At 34.7% G+C, this 18,090-nt stretch overlaps 1 protein-coding gene across 1 annotated transcript in view; it reads right to left on the bottom strand.

Annotated features, from left to right (window-relative positions):
• Positions 1-18,090, bottom strand: part of LRP1B (LDL receptor related protein 1B) — a 2,023,931-nt gene that overhangs the window by 751,020 nt on the left and 1,254,821 nt on the right. Inside the window, exon 21 of the mRNA XM_058301027.2 lies at positions 16,597-16,779. Within this exon, the coding sequence (XP_058157010.1) occupies positions 16,597-16,779 (183 nt within the window). The remainder of the gene's footprint in view (positions 1-16,596; positions 16,780-18,090) is intronic.

Raw genomic sequence — 18,090 nt, 5'->3', positions numbered from 1 at the left:
GCTTGCAATAGTGTTCACTGGATTGTACAGTCCCATATTTATCTCTTAATTTTTATTCTGGTAACATACATATGACCAAATATTTCTTCTTTAACCAAATTCACATGTAAAATTTTGTGTTGTCAGTTACACTCACAATGTTGTGCTATCATCACCACCCTCCCATTTCTAAAACTTTACAACAACCCAAATAGAAGTTCCATACAAAAGCATTAACTCCCTGTTCCCTGCCTACAACCAAGCCCCAATTCTGGATCCTGGTTCTAAGAGTTGCCTTATTCTATATATTTTACATCAGTGAGATCATACAATATTTGTCCTTTGTGTCTGACTTATTTCACTTGTTATTTACAAGGATCATTGATACTGGCACATGTGTCAGAACATCATTCCTTTTTATGGCTAAATAATATTCCATCATATGTATATACCACATTCTCTTTTTCCTTTTATCAGCTGATGGACAGTTGCATTGCTTTACTTTTGGCAACTGTGAATCATGCCTCTATGAACATTGATGCACAAATGTATGTTCAGGTTCCTGCTTTCCATATTTTGGGGTATATAAGTAGTAGAGGAATTGTCAGGTCATATGGTAATTCTATACTTAGCTTTCTGAGGATCTGCCAAATTGTCTTTCACAGTGGCTGTGCCATTATAAATTCCCATCAGTAATAAATATTTATTCCATATTTCCCACATCCTCTCCAACACTAGTAATTTTCTGGTTTTTTTTTTTAATAGTACCAGTCTAGGGAGTATGAAATGATATCTTGTGGTTTTGCATTTCCCAAATGGCTAGTGAGTTTAAGCATCTTTTCATGCTTATTTTAGTCATTTGTACTTCTTTGGAGAAATGTCTGTTAAGTCTTTTATCCATTTGTTCATTGGATTGTTGTTTTTATTGTTGAGTTTTAGGATCTCTTGATATATTCTGGATATTAAACACTTGTCAGATATGTGGTTTCCAAATATTTTCTTCCATTGTTTAGGTTATCTTTTCACTTTTAGGATAAAGTCCTTTGATGCACAAAGCTTTAAATTTTAATGAGGTCCCATTTATCTATTTTTTTCTTTTGTTGCTTATGCTTTGGGTGGAAAGACTAAGAAACTACTGCCTAACACAAGACCCTGTAGATGCTTCCCTACCTTTTCTTCTAGGAGTTTGATAGCCCTGGTTCTTATATTTAGGTCTTTAATCCATTTTATTTTAATTTTTGTATGTAGTATAAGATAGGGGTCCACCTTCATTCTTTTGTATATAGATATCCAGTACTCCCAGCACCACTTGTTTAATAGACTATTCTTTCCCAATTGGGTAGACTTGCCAAAAATCAATTGTTCATATATGTGAGGGTCACTTTCTAAACTCTCAATTCTATTCCATTGGTCTTTACGTCTATCCTGTGCCAGGGTCACTTTCTGAACTCTCAATTCTATTCCATTGGTCTTTATGTCTATCCTGTGCCAGGGTCACTTTCTGAACGCTCAATTCTATTCCATTGGTCTTTATGTCTATCCTGTGCCAGTGCCATATTGTTTTGGCCACTGATGCTTTGTAATAGACTTAAAAGTCAGGAAATGAGTCCTCTAACTTCATTCTTCTTCTTCAAAATCATTTTAGCTATGTGGGGTGCCTTACACTCCCAAATAAATTTGATAATTGACTTTACCATTTCTGCAAAGAAGGTTGTTGGAATTTTAATTGGGATTGTATTGAATTTGTAAATATTTTGAGTAGAATTAACATCTTAACAATATTTAGTCTTCTAATCCATGAGCATGAAATGTGCAACCACCTATTTAGATCTTCTCTGATTTATTTAGCAAAGTTTTGTAGTTTTCTATGCATAAATCCTTTATATCTTTGGTTAAATTTATTTGCAGATATTTGATTCCTTTAGATGCTATTGTAAATGAATTTTTTTTCTTGATTTTCCTCCTCAGATTGCTCATTACTGTGTATAGAAACACTACTGATTTTTGTATGTTGATCTTGTATCCTGCCATTTTGCTGAATTTGTTTATTAGCTCTAGAAGCTTTGTTGTACATTTTTGTGGCTTTTTCTGTGTAAAATCATGTTATCTGCAAATAGTGACAATTTTACTTCTTCCTTTCCAATCTGAATGACTTTTATTCTTTCTCTTGCCTTACTGCTATAAATAGAACTTCCAGAACAATTTTGAATAATAGTGATGACAGTGGTTATACTTGTCTTGTTCCAGATCATTCTTAGAAGAAAACCTTTATTCCTTCACTCAATATGATGTTAGCTGTGGATTTGGGTTTTTCATATATGCCCTATAGCATGTTGTGGAAGATTCCTTCTATTCCTAATTTTCTAATTGTTTTTATCAAGAAAGGATGCAGAATTCTGTGAAATGCCTTTCTGCATCAATTGAGATCATGTGATTTTTTTCCCCTTCATTTTCTTAATGTGGTGTGTCAAATTGGTTTTCTTATGTTGAACCACCCTTGCATACCGATAAAATCCACTCAATCATGGCGTATAATTCTTTTGATGTGCTGTTAGATTTGATTTTGTTGAGGATTTTTGCATCTATATTCATAAGAGAAATTGGTCTGTAATTTTATTTTCTTGTAGTATCTTTAGATCTGCCTTTGATATTAGGGGGATGTTGACCTCATTGTGTGAGTTAAATAGTATGTCTTCTTCAATTTTTTGAAAGCATTTCAGCAGGATTGGCATTAATTCTTCTTGGAATGTATGGTAGAATGTACCTGTGACACCTTCTGGCCATGGGCTCTTCTTTGGTGGTAGCATTTTGATGACTAATTTAATCTCTTAGCTTGTAATCAGTCTGTTAAGATCTTCTAGTTCTTCTAGAATCAGTATAGGTTGTTAGTGAGTTTCTAGGAATTTGTCCCTTTCATCTAGATTGTCTAATTTGTTGGCATACAGTTGTTGAAAGTATCCACTTATAGTCTTATTTATTTGAGCAGCTTCAGTATAATGGCCCCTTTTTCATTTCTGGTTTTTGTTTTTGTATCCTCTCTCTGTTTTTCTTTGTCAGTCTAGCTAAGGGTTTGTTCATTTTATTGATCTTTTCACAGAAGGAACTTTTGCTTTTTGTTAACACTTTCTATTGTCATTTAATCTCTATTTCATTTATTTCTGCACAAAACTTTACTTCTTTCCATCTTCTTGTTTGGGGCTTAGTTTCCTGCTCTTTTTCTAGTTCTTAGTTCTTCCAGGTGTACAGTTAGTCTGATTTTAGATCTTTCTCCTTTTTTTTAATGTAAACATTTAGGACTATAAATTTCCCTCTCCACATTGCTTGTGGTGAACCACAGGTTTTGATATATTGTGTTCTAATTTTCATTCATCTCAATATAGTTACCAAATTCTCTTGCAAGTTCTACTTCAACCCACCAAATAAGAGTATATCATTTAATCTCCATTTATTTATGAATTTTGCTTTTTTCCTTCTATTATTGATTCCCAGCTTTATTCCTTTATGATCAGAGAAAGTGTTTTCTATAATTTCAGTCTTTTTAAATTTATTGAGACCTGTCTTGTGACCCAATATACAGTTGATAATGGAGAAGGATCCATGGACACTTGAAAAGAATGTATATCCTATTGTTTTGAGATGCAGTGCTCTATACACGTCTATTAGGTCTGGCTCATTTATCATATTATTCAAACTTTCTGTTTCTTCATTTATCCTCTTTCCAGATGTTCTATCCAATATGAGAGTGGTATATTGAAGTCTCCATCTATCATTGTAGAGACATCTATTTCTTCCTTCAGTTTTGCCAGTGTGTTCCTCATGTATCTTGGGGCACTGAGATTAGGTGCATAAATATTTATTATATTTATTTCTTTTTGGTGAATTGCCCCTTTTATTAATATATAATTTCCCTCTTCATCCCTGTATTAGTCAGCCAAAGGGGTGCTGATGCAAAATACCAGAAATCTTCTGGGCAGTATAAAGGGTATTTGTTTGGGATAGGAACTTACAGATAACAGGCCATAAAGCGTAAGTTACTTCCCTTACTGAAGTCTATTTGGAGCAAGATGGTTGCCGACGTCTATGAGGGTTCAGGCTTCCTGGGTTCCTACGTTCCGGGGGCTTGCCCTTCTGTGGGTTCAAGTTTCCTTCCTTCCTGGTGCTGGCTTCTCCTTCCTCTGGGTGCTGATTTCCCAGTTCTTCAGCATCATACTCTAACATCAGAAATCCCCAACTCTGTTCTTCACCATGTTGTAGAAGTTGAGAGTAGTTTACTTATTTGCGTATAGAAAGGCCAGGACTCAGGAATAATTTTGGAAAGGAAAAAAAGTTTTATTTACAGCTAGCCAGACTCAGGAGCTTTTTGTTTTAAACCCTGAGCCTTAAACAAGATTTTTAAGTTTCTTTTAAACAGGGTGGAGAGTTAAATGGTGATTTTATGAAAGAAAAGGACTTTTTTGTTGTTAGTTAAGGTTTGTTTGAGTACCAGATAGGTTTTCAATTAACATATTGTCCACATTCTGTCTGGATGCAGCCTTGAATACAAATTTTTTTTGAACATTTAAAGTTTAAAAGGCCTATATTACTTAATTGGATTTCTAGGCACATTTGGACACAGAATTAGATAATTTTGAATTCATGCACAAGCTATATTATATTTCCCCATTCGAGGCCAAGTTCAAGTCCACTTAAGCTTCGGCATCACCACCGTCAGAGTTTCCCTAGACTGACTGGTTTGTATACAGGGTTTGCATTGTTAAATTGCTTCCCAGGACTGGAGTTGTTGCCATGGTTACCAAGGGCAGGGCTGCAGCCTCTCACTGTCCCATACCCACAGCTCAGGACACAAACACCTTAGGTTATTTACAAAGAAATGAACAGCCTCCCACTGATAGCCCACATCAACCATGCCTTTTATCTGTGAGTCCCCACCCACCAAAGGGTGGGATGCAATGCCCTAATCATAGCACAATCATGCCCAGGTACAGATCAGATTACAAACATAATCCAATATTTTTTGGAGTTCATCAATTATACCAAACTGCTATAATCCCTTATAAGAGTTTTGCATTTTAAATCTATTTTGTCAGATATCAGTATCACTATTCCAACTCTTTTTTGGTTACTATTTGCATGGGCTATCTTTTTCCAATCTTTCACTATCAAGCTGATTGTGTCAGTATGTCTGAATGAGATTTCTTTATACACCATATAAATGGCTTGCATATGTGTGTGTGTGTGTGTCCATTACATCAGTCTATGTCTTTTGTTTTGGGAGTTCCAGCCATTTACATTCAATGTTATCACTGTACAGGCATTACTTGCTTCATCCATTTTGTCATTTGGCTTTCTGATATCATATATTACTATTGTCTGTCTCTTTATCCTTTAATTTACCTTTCCTAATAATATTCATTTCTATATTCTTCTCCAAATCTCTCACCCTTGTTTTTTCTTTTCAGGCTTCAGCCTTTAGTAGCTCTTGTAATTCTGGTCTTTTAGTAACATATTCTCTTATCCTCTCAGTTTTTGTTTGTCTCTGAAGATTTTGAACTCATCCTTATTTTTGAAGGACAGTTTTGCTGGACACAAAATTCTTGGCTGGCAGTTTTTCCCTTCTAGTACCTTAAATACATTGTACCACTTTCTTCTCACCTCCATGGTTTCTGATGAGAGGCCAGTGTTTAATCTTATTGAAATCCCCTTGTATGTGATGCTTTGCTTCTCTCTTGCTAATTTTAGAATCCTCTCTTTATCACTGGTATTTGTCATTCAGTATAGTAGGTATCTCTGAGTAGGTTTATTCAGATTTATTCTGTTTGGGGTGTGTTTTCCTTCTTGGATATTGATATACATATCATTCATAAGGGTTGAGAGGTTTTTGATCATTATTTCCTCAGATATTCTTTCTGCCCCCTTTCCATTCTCTTCTTCTGGGACACCAATAAAGTAAATTTTCGTGAATTTTGCATTGTCATTCAATTCCCTGAGACTCTGTCCATTTTTTCCCCATTCTTTTCTCTTCTGTTTTCCTGTCTTTTCCAGTTCACATGTTCTGTCCTCAAAATCACTAATTCTGTCTTCAGGCAATTCAAATCTGTGTTTATGTAACTCTAATGTATTTTTAATCTCATTCATAATGTCTTTCATTCCTATAAGCTGTTACTTTTTCTGCAGGCTTTCAAATTATTCTTTATGCTTACCCATTGTCTTCTTAATATATATCTTTGGTCATAATTTTGTTCAATTCTTTGACTTGATTTAGGAGATTTGTGTGATTATCATTGATTAATTGTCTTAAATCTTGCATGTCCTTTGGCACATCTTTTCCTGTTTTCTAGTATGGCTTGTAATTTTTTGCTGATGTCTTGGCATCTGAATATGTTGATGAATTTACTCTGATGGCAAATTTCTTTCCCTTGCCTAGTGTTTATTTTTTCACCCCTCTTCTTTGATTTTTGATTCAACTTATTCTAAGTCTTTAAAATTACTCAGCTTAAGTGATCAAAATAGGGCCTGGGACTCAATAATGGGGCACAGGTTTTCTCCCAGGAGCTTAAGAGAGACCTAAAAGCAGGTTACCCCTTCCAGTTTCCTGACCAACCCCCAGATGGTACTTGTCTATGAACCTTTCCATGAATGTGTCTCCTTCAACCTCAGCTTTCCAGCTTTTCTGTTATACTCAGAGCCAAGATTCAAAGCGAGCTCTGCAGGATGAATTCACTGAAAAGAAGCCCTCCAACTCACTCTTTCCTTGTAACAGCTTATAGGGAAGAAAATATCTGATATCCACTTCTTCAGCTGCAGTGAAACCAGTTATTTTATCTAGTCTTAATGTCTTAAGGATGAAGAATGGGAGCCCTTGCTGGATGCTGCAGTGGTGTGGTAATTCCTGTTTGTTGTTTTGGGTTCTTCACCTATCTGTCCCTCACTTTCCTAGGAGTTGTGCAGCACTGTCCTGATATGCTGACCCAAAAAAGCAGTCCCTCAGACAGGTTTTGGCCCTTTCTCCATTGATTCTGTCAGAGAGTTGAGCCCTGACTGCCTACTCCAATGTCATCTTCCTGGAACTCATCCCCATAAGTTTTGATATTTTGTGTTTTCTCTTTTTCATTCATTTCAAGATATTTATTGGTTTCCTTTTAGCTTCTTTGCTTAGGAACGCATTATTTAGTGTGCATATATCTGTGGATTTTCCAGGTCTCCACCTGTTACTGATTTCCAGATTATTTCCTTTATTGTCAGTGAAGATGCTTTGTATAATTTCAATCTTTTTAAATTTATTGAGACTATTTTTGTGACCCAACATGTGGTCTATCCTGGAGAATGAACCTCATGCACTTAAGAAGAATATATATCCTGCTATTTTGAGGTATAGTGTTATGTATGTGTATTTTCGGTCTAGTTCATTTATCATATTCTTCAAGTTATGTTTCCGTATTGATCTTAGGTCTAGATGTTCAATCTATTGATGATGATGGTATATTGAATCTCCAACAATTATTGTAGAGGTGTTTATTTCTTCCTTCAATTCTGCCATTATTTTCTTCATGTATTTTGGGGCACTGTGGATAGAGGCATAAATATTTAAGGATGGATTGCCCCATGATTAATATATAGTGATCTTTGTCTCTTGTAACAGCTTTTGACTTATGTCTGTTTTGTTCCATATTACTATAGCTATTCCAGCTCTCTTTTGGTTACTATTTTCATGGAATATCTTTTTCCATCCTTTCCCTTGAAGTCTATTTGTGTCTTTGATTGTAAGATGCATCTCTTTTAGACAACATATAGTTCAATCATACTTTTTTATCCCTTCTGCCAATCTGTGTCTTTTGATTGGGGAGTTTAATACATTAACATTCAGCATTATTACTGTAAAAGCAGTACTTACTTCAGTCATTTTGTCCTTTTATGTTATATCTTTTAATGAGTCTCTTTTCCTTTACTGCAACCTCCTTTTAGGTATTGCTTTGATCTTCTGTGATGTATCTTATGTCTCCCTTTCTCATTTCAGTTTCTGTATATATTTTTAAATACTTGCTTTGTGGTTGCCCTAGTATTGATATTACACAACCTATAGCTATAATGTACTAATTTAGAAAGATACCAATTTAGCTTCAATAGCATACACATCTTCTGCTCCCATATCCTTTTGTTTCCCATATGTACGTTGCTTATCCTCCATATTACCTCTTTAAGTTTAGAATGTCCATTATTAAGAAATATGACTTTTTCTTGTTCAATTGTATTCTGACTCTTACAGGAATTATTGAAAGTGCTATAGTATTGGGTTTTGAATTTACCTTTTTATTTACCTTTACTGAAGAGCTTCATTTCTTCACTTTACTCCAAGGCACTCCCTCTGTCTATTCCTTTCTACCTGTCAAACTCCCTTTAATAATTCTTATAGGGCAGATGTTCTGTTGACAAACTCTCCCACTTTCTATTTATCTATTTTAAACCTTCCCTCATTTTTGTAGGACGGTTTTGCTATATAAGGAATTTTGTGCTGGCAGTTATTCTTCTTCTATACCTTAAATATATCATGTCACTGCCTTCTTGCATCCATGGTTTCTGATTTGAAATCACCAGTTAGCTGTATTGACAATCCCTTGTATACGAAGAACCATTTTTTCTCTTCCTGCTCTCAGAATTTTCTTTGACATTTGACTTTCTGATTATTATGGGTCTTGAAGTAGGTTTATTAGTCTTTGTTATGTTTGGAGCACGTTGCATTTCTTGGACATGTATATTTATATCTTTCATGAGTTGGGAAATTTCCAGATATTATTTCCTCAAATAATTTTTCTGTCCTTTTTCCTTTCTCTTCACTTGGACACCTATGGTGTATATGTTTGAATGTTTCATATTGTCATTCAAATTCCTGAGACAATGGTTTTTTTCTATTCTTTTTCTCTATCCTTCTTACTGTATGATTTCAATTATTCTGACTTCTAGTTCACTGATTCTTTCTTCTGCCTCTTCAAATCTGCTGTTTTATGCCTCTAGTGTATTTTTAATCTCCATTGTTGTGCCTTTTACCCATACAATTTCTGTTATGTTTCTTTTGAACTTTCAAATTCTTTTTTAAGCTCACATACTGTCTTCTTAAAATCATTTAGTTCTGTATCTGTATTTTCCTTCATCTCCTCAGATTGATTAAGGAGATTGATTTGAACTGCTTTAATTATATATTCCAAGTCTGTGTTTCCCTGAATTTTTTATTTGTTTCCTTGAGTAAGCCATATCTCCCTGTTTCTAAGTATGATTTATAATTGTTTGCTGATGTCTTGGAATCTGATTATTCTGATGTTTTAACTCTGCAGTTCAGTTTCTCCCTGTTGTCTAGGGCTTTATTGTTTATTGACTTTGTGTAAAGGTTCTTTTTTGACACTTGTTTCACTGGATCTTGTTTGGTTGTTCAGATTTTCTCAGGGTTTCTTCAACTCTTTCTTGCCTTGGATATGTAGCACAATTTTTAAAATGGTCATTTTTGTGCAATTGTTTCACCTCCAAGAGTAAGCTCCCTTTCTTCTGATCCTTTTCTAGAAATATTCATCTGTTCTGTTTGTTTTTGTGCAGAATTTTATCCTCAGTTCTTATGAGTTGTTTACATTCTCTCTTTCATTCAGTTTCCCCTTTACCTTACGCTTCTCAGTTCTGGAACCCATCCTTTATTACAGCAGCTCTGTACTCCCGCACCACCATATTTGTGTGTGTGTGTGTGAAGCCTTTCTGCTCCCAGTTTCTTCCCCATCCCAGGGACCCAGATAGTATCAATCCAGAAAGGTGGGTCAATCCAGTAAGGTCTGTTTTGCAATTAGGTGTTCAAGGGTACAGAGACTGGATTAAGTTTGCACATTTCTTTCTTTCTCTCTTTTCTCCCTAGGGACACTTTTATATTTGACACTCCTCAGCAGTATTTGTTCATCCTGGATCTCTGCATACTTTGGAACATGTGTCTGGACATTCGTATATGTGTGGGGTACTAACACACTAGTGTGAGTGACTCTACAGTCTGCATTTGAGCCAGAAGAGACCCAGGTTGTATTGCTTCTGTGTGACTCCCAAGCTGCATCAGATTGAGTGAAGTGGAGTGGTCCAGATTGTTGAGTCCAGGACAGAAATTGCCTTCCTGACCTTGGAGATTATTTCTTTTTCTTCAATTCATCATTTATGAAGTCTTTCTCTTTATTATTCTGCAGAGTTTGACTTAAGTGGGACTTTTCCTTTTATTTGTTGATTTAAAGGAGATACTTTCCCAGGGGATATCTTACATCACTATGTTGATGACTTCACCAGTTCTGTTTTTTTTTTTCAATTCAAGGTAGCTTAGATATTTTTCCTTTCCAAAATTTAATAGCTTCTCTCTCTTCACCTTTTCCTGTGTATTTCTGCTTGCTTTTGTTTTTATGTATACTTGTTCACTTTATAGATATTCTGTACTTTTTATTGCCTTTGATGCCTCCAAACACACTTATTATAAGCTCTCTTTTTTTCAGATAGTGCCCTCATTTTCATTTAATCTTGTATAAATTAACTTTGTAATGATTGATTTTGATGGCTGACATTTTAGAGATAGTTGTTCTCGTGTATTTTAGAATTGGGGGGGTATAATCTCATTTTAGATATGAACTTCCATTTTTCTCTCTGACTTTATCTATTTACTCCTTCTTGTCTATAGATGTTGCTGCTTCCACCAGAGTCTCCCCACTTCTATTACCACCATAATTCTTGGATCTGAGCTCTATCTTTCATTTGTTTTTTTTGTGGGATCCTATCCCAATATGATAATTGGAATTTTAGCAAATTCAGTTGCTAAGTAAGTCAGAGACCTGTCTGAATTGCTCCTTGTGGGCTATGTCTGTATTCTCCCATCTCTCTTGCTAGAATCACTTAAGTCACCACCTCAGTGTTGTTGTTTTTTTTTTTAATTCTCTTTTCAATAGAAAGGGGACTTCCATTCCAATTTATGTCCACAGTGGTAAGCCTGGATCAAGTCTCTACCTTCACCTGGGACAGCCTTAGTTTCCATTAATCCTAAGACCCAAACATCTGTTCATCTTTGCTAACCTTCATATCTAAGCAATCAAACCAGCTTCAGCCCAGATCACCTTTTGATATTCTGTTTTATTTATCATCTTCAGAGATAAATTTTGTTGTTAGTAAAGCTATATCATTCTCATTTTCTTTTTTTATATTTACTATAGATTCTGTGATTTGAGCAGAAGGAAAGAGATTTAAAAGTATGAACTTAAAATTTCAATTTGACATGAATTCCTTTCTTACTCTCTCTTAATAACAGTACAGTATTTCATTTTTGTGTGAATGCCCTAAAACCATTAAGCATTTCTGCTACTGAATGAAAATACTTTTTTTCTTATTTTTCTATTTTTTTATTTCAATGCTGCATTGATAATCTTTGTGTATATATATATTTATACACTCCTGCTTTTCTTTACAGGAATTTCTATAAATGGGAAGGCTGGGTCAGGTTTACATTCCTATTAATAGCCAGAGGGCTTGTTTCCTTCAATCTTGTTATTACCATATAGTAAGAATTTTTCCCCAATTTTAAGAATTTCATTTTTGAATTTTCTTTTTCAGTAGGAATAGACTTAGACTTAGACCTCACATGAATCCACAGCTATACTATAAATGCAATTAGTTGGGCTGGAGTGGAGGTGACCACATGTGAGAGGATGTAATTCTTGATCAAAAACAAGTCTGTTGAAATTAGAAGTCCTTAAATAAAAATAGTTGCATTACATTTTAATTAAATTTAGTTCTCATTCCCTTCTTTAACTGAATAAAGAAACTTATTAATGTTTCTACAGTTGAATACTATAGATGGCAATTTTAGTTATAAAAGAAAAACCATTGTAATGACTAAATGTAAACTGATTTCTTGCATACTTTTAAATGTCCTAGCTAGCATTTTAAGAATCTTTAAAAATATATATGAACTTTGAACTGACTATTTTGGGTAGTTTAAAGGTCTTTACGCTTATAAAATTGGGGGATTTATTTGAAGACATCACAAGAAGTATAAATATACACTTATTTTAATGTAAGATTTACATATCTGGTTAATTTTAGTGTCCGAAATACTAACGAAATCTATCAAAGACATGTATACATTATTGTGAATTAGTGCTCTTTAAATAATTTGGTACGTTGTTGTACTACATTTATTTTTTATTTTTTTAAAAGATTTATTTATTTATTTCTCTCCCCTTCCCCTCTCCCACCCCAGTTGTTTGTTCTCTGTGTGCATTTGTTGTGTGTTCTTCTGTGACCGCTTCTATCCTTATTAGCGGCACCCAGAATCTGTTTCTTTTTGTTGCATCATCTTGTGTCAGCTCTCTGTGTGAGCGGCACCATTCTTAGGCAGGCTGCACTTTCTTTCACTCTGGGCAGCTCTCCTTGTGGGGCACACTCCTTGCCCGTGGGGCTCCCCTACACGGGGGACACCCCTGCACGGCATGGCACTCCTTACGCACATCAGCACTGCGCATGGGCCAGCTCCACATGGATCAAGGAGGCCCAGGGTTTGAACCGCAGACCTCCCATGTGGTAGGCAGACGCCCTATCCATTGGACCAAGTCCGCTTCCCATCTTAAATCTCAGATTGAATTAGAAGCAGATTGATAGCTAAATTATTAATTTCCACATTTCCCTGTTAAAATATTGCATGAGTTTTATCACAGTTCTGCTCTTTTACATTAGTTTGGTTTACATGATAATGATTTGATATCAACATCTGATATTTTATTAATGACATTACTAAAAGGGATAATCAAAATCCCAAATCAATGCACATAAAAATGTCTCTCAGAATCCAGTTCTTCAAATATAGTCATCCTCATTATACATCAGATTTATATTTAAGTTGAGCCATATTCCAAAGGTAGCTGTTCATAGACTTCATTGCAAAATAGCAATAAGCACATATAAGACAAATCACAAGCACTTGATATTTTTTATTAACTTTATTTAATCCTGCAATTTATTATTTATTGTATCTCTGCATATTTTGTATCTAAAAGTTTAAACCAGTTTTCACTAACTTTTTACTTTTAGAACTTACATTGTTATGTAGCTCTTTATCATTTCTTTCTTTATAGGAAATTTCAGCCTGGTTCTGTCTTACATTTACACTTAATGGTTTAGATTAGCAACCCTGGCGAATGATCTCTTAATTAATGTAACATTTAAATCTTTTACCTTTATGCATTATGTATAAGATTAGTAAATTTCTTTGAGATTTCTCTAATTTTACAATTTATTACTTAGGGAAACGGACTTTGGCCCAGTGGTTAGGGTGTCCGTCTACCATATGGGAGGTCCGCGGTTCAAACTCCGGGCCTCCTTGACCCGTGTGGAGCTGGCCATGTGCAGTGCTGATGCGCACAAGGAGTGCCGTGCCACACAAGGGTGTCCCCCGCGTGGGGGAGCCCCACGAGCAAGGAGTGCGCCCGTGAGGAAAGCTGCCCAGCGTGAAAAGAAAGAGCAGCCTGCCCAGGAATGGCGCCGCCCACACTTCCCGTGCTGCTGACGACAACAGAAGCGGACAAAGAAACAAGACGCATCAAATAGACACCAAGAACAGACAACCGGGGGGGGGGGGGGGGGGAATTAAATAAATAAATAAATCTTAAAAAAAACAAAACAAAAAAAAACTAGACACAAGGACTTTCATTGGGGACAAAAATACTTACCATTGATTTAATTAGTAGTCAGCTAAAATGTATAATAATAAATTCTATTTCCATAACCTATTACTATTTCATCTAAAACAACCTGTTGCCATTTTCCAAATTATTTGTACATGGGATTATATCTTGATATATTATACAAAAATGATAAGTTAAAATTTCAGAATGCTTTGAGAACTTGAAAGTAAGTATACAATTTCTTTTCAGAAGGAGCATGCTAAACAGAGCATTTAAGTAGATGGAAGAAATGGAACTTGAATGTAAGATGACTGTAGCAGTTTGATGTGGTTATGAATTCCAAAAACAGATATTGGATTATGTTTGTAATCTGGTCTGTACCTGGGCGTGATTAAGTTATGATTAAGGTTTTGTTTGGGCCATGTCATTAGGGCATTGAGTCCCCACTCCTTGATGGGTGGGGACTCACAGATAAAAGGCATGGCAAAGGACAGAGTTGAGGGTTTTGATGTTGGATTTTTGATGTTGGATTTTGATGCCGAAGGCTTAAGCTGGAGCTCTGGGAAGTAAGCTCACAGACAAAACAGAAGCAACTCCAGGAAGAGAGGAATCCTGAGCCTAGAAAAAAGCAAACCCTGGGAAGACAGAAACCCTGAACCCAGAGAGAAGAAAGATCCTGGAAGGGAGGAAACCAGGAAGCCTGAACCCTTGCAGACATCAGCATCCATCTTGCTCCAACATGTGAAAATAGACTTTAATGATGGAGGTAACTTATGCTTATGACCTGGTATCTGTAAGCTCCTACCCCAAATAAATACCCTTTATAAAAACCAACCAATTTCTGGTATTTTGCATCAGCACTACTGGGGCTGACTAATACAATGACCAAACCATGCTTCATCCTGCAGTATGTAAGACATGTGCTTCAAAAAGCATTGTCCATCAGAAATTGTAAGGGAGAGTTTATTTGCCTTTTATTTGCCAAAAGTTAAGTTGGCAACTCTAGATAAACATGTTTATATATTAAATTTGCTAAATTTTTGAAGCATATTCAATTAGTTTAAACTCATAATTTTCCATGTAAGTTTATATTATGTTTTACTACTTCATTGCTAGTTTATTATTCATATAATGGTAAATACTATTAACTTATTACATTTCAACATTAAATAAAAGAGACAAATGCCAGAAGCTATGGAGAAAATATGCACTATATGTACTGTATGTTATCCTGATCCAGAGAACTGGCTCTTTGGCATTGAAAGTAGCCTATTAAACAAAAACTTGTTAATCCAGTCAATAATTCATTCATTTAAATGTTTATTCATCTAACCAAAAATTATTTCTGAGTACTTACAATTTGTCCTGTGTTAGGCACTGGAGATATAAAGACAATTAGGCTTATGGTATATTGGAGAGAGAGACACACACAATTATAAAAAGTAATGAGCTGTGATTCTTGGGAGCATCCAGTAGGGGTCTCCTGGTCCTGGGTGATTGAAGGGTCAGAACGGAGGATGGAAAGAGCAGTACCAGAGCTGATGAAATGTGGCCATTGTAGGAATTAACCACAATTTGAAATTTAATAAACTTAACATAGCAATATATGGTTAAAGTATTGTGTTTCTTTTAAAACATGATAGCAAATCATTCCTGAAGGTTTATGCACCTAGCAAAGAAGTTTCAAGGTAAGACATTAATGTTTTATGGTCCCAAAAGGTCACTTCTTAACTTAAAATCATATTTTTCTAACTATTAGCTCAAGAACTAAGAGTTTTTATGTGAGAAATCAAAAGAGTCACATAAGTGAAAAAAAAAAAACGATTTGAAAAACAACCACTTTGGAAATACAACTGCCTCCCTAGCAATAGGATTCAGGAAGATTTATCTATCTTGTTATTAGCTTATATTTATTCATTTATTTCTTATTTGAATGCTTAATTGTAACCAGGAGACATGTTTAAGAAAAGGAACATAGTATCTTTTTATATTTTCACATGCCCATCGGCCATGTGGTTTCCACAGGGCTTGTTTATTTTCTGCTTTGATAGCTTTTCATTTCTACCTTTTAGTGGGAATATTTAGTAGAAAGCAATAGGAAACATTCAGAGCTCATGATTAAAAGATACAAAAGAAATTTCACATTAAAAAGAAATGATTCTTTCTTTTGAATGATTCAAGGATATATCCTGAAATCTACTGAAAATTATTTCCATGGGTTAACATTTCACGAATTATAACACAATAGTTCATTGTCAATTCATCATCTGGTATAGAGAGAAATAAATATTAGTTTATCATGTCAGGAGGGTTCCACTATACATAGAGGAAAAAAAATGGGAAATATCTTCATAAAAAATAAGCTTAAAGGCTCATAAACTCTCAGTGTAAACGGTATGAATGACAGTCATCACCATCATCCTAATGGAATCAAGAAAATTTAGGAAACTTGTTGAAAATAAATGTACTCAATTCTGCCTTTTACTTCTAGTCATCTTCATTTCAATTTTAGGGTGAATCTTTATCTATGGAAAGAGGAATTGTTGACTGTGGGTTTAGCACATTTTTCTCTTTCTTTGCTCTGAAGTTCCAGTCTTTGAATCCAGATTGCCTAGTTTTCAAATCCAAATTCTGCCATGCTGGCTCCATGAACTTGAGCAAGGTAAAATGCTCTCTGCGCCTCAGTTCTCTCATTGTGCTCTTGGGAGGAGGAAATGAGTTCATGCAGAAAATGTTCTTAGAACATTGCCAGATGCATAAATAGTTCTGAATAAATGTTAGCTATTATTATTATCATAACATTTAGAAGTTGAGCAAACCTACCAAAAATACAAGAAAAACTTTGTTATAAAGGTGAGCTATGGCTAGGTTAAGGATGGGCCAAAAAAAATTCTACATTCAGGAAGTCCAAGGTATAATTTGAAACCACTATTCCACTTACCAGTACTCCGACAGGAAAACTTGGTTTTGTGATCACACAATCGTATGGTACCATTGCAGCCTTTTTCATCACTACCGTCTTCACAATCTTTTTCTCCATCACAGATCCACAGATCAGGAATGCAATTTCCATCAGGGTGGCACTGAAATTCATTCCCATTACAACCAGTGGGAGAACGAATCTCTTAAATTGAAATGATAGAGAGACAGGCAGAGGGGAGAAGAGAGAAGAGAAATTATGACTTTACTTAATGATAATGTTTTTCAGTTGTGTTCTTATTTGGGCATTTATGATTGTTGAGAGAATATATTTTTACTTTAGTGTTTTAATAGCTGTGATACTCTCTGGTATTTTCAAATTCATTTTTAAAATGATAATAATTAAAGAAAATTATGTTTCTTGCCTCCCACAGAATTCCTGAAAGTGCCATCTATATTATAGAGAGAAAAAATAAGTAAGAGAATGTGTGGATATTCTGTCATGATTTTAATTAGTGTCTTAAGAATAAGATCTTTGAAGGGCTTTTCTCTATGGCACATAAAAAAGGTCTCACATTCTACTATTGATGATAAAACTGGTTGATCTTCTTTGATAATACTCTATGTAATTTTTTCTGATTATTAGAATGTAAAGAATGAAAAAAATGGTCAATACTTTTTGACTAACAAAAAATCTTTGAATAACATTTGAAATTTAAAAAACTAAGCCATTAACTCAGATAAAGACACAAATTCTTCATAATGCAAGATTTCAAATCAAGAATCAGAAAAACAGACCCTACACAGAAGAACTTGAGGCACTATGCACTCATATTCATTTTATCAATTAATAATTTATAGAATGCCTAATAACAATATCTCTAAAATCGGTTGAAATACAGGTTAAATTTTGCAGCTAAGCATAAACAAGAGCAAGGAAATATAAGTTTTGGAATATAGATGTTTTACAGAAAAAAAAGTAGAATAAAATGACCATAATCAACAGTTTATTAAACTTTTCATTTATATCTAATACGAAAAATCATATTAAACAATATCTCCAAATACTGTTTTAAAATAAAGATTATAGTTTATATTTGTTACTAGGCCAAAGCTTTAATGTAATTATTGTCCATCTACCATAGCTATATGCCGCAATCAATCTACATTAGAACAGTAATTCATCTATATTATTAAGATAAATTTAAGACAGATTCATGTTAGTTACCGATTACGTAATGTGATAGTTTGGTTGAGATCGTATATTATGAGTTAGGATTATATAATATAGACAGATGGGGCAAATGGGAGCGATTACTGTGAGAATCATGGTTAACTCTTTTTTGGTTTCAAGAATCTGGCTCAGTGGCAGAAAGTGGGAATTCTTGAGGAGAAAATTAGTTTAACTCAGAAATCTAGATAGAGTAACCTGATCCACAGACTTTCAAAAGGTAAATTGTTACTCAGGAGAAGGAATTTTTTCAGTCTAGATAGGGCATACCTCTCCAGGAAAAAG

Source organism: Dasypus novemcinctus, chromosome 7 (assembly GCF_030445035.2).
Source record: "Dasypus novemcinctus isolate mDasNov1 chromosome 7, mDasNov1.1.hap2, whole genome shotgun sequence".
NCBI classification, from domain to species: domain Eukaryota; kingdom Metazoa; phylum Chordata; class Mammalia; order Cingulata; family Dasypodidae; genus Dasypus; species Dasypus novemcinctus.
The sequence above is the reverse complement of the archived record's forward strand: the minus strand, read 5'-3'. Positions and strand labels throughout refer to the sequence as shown.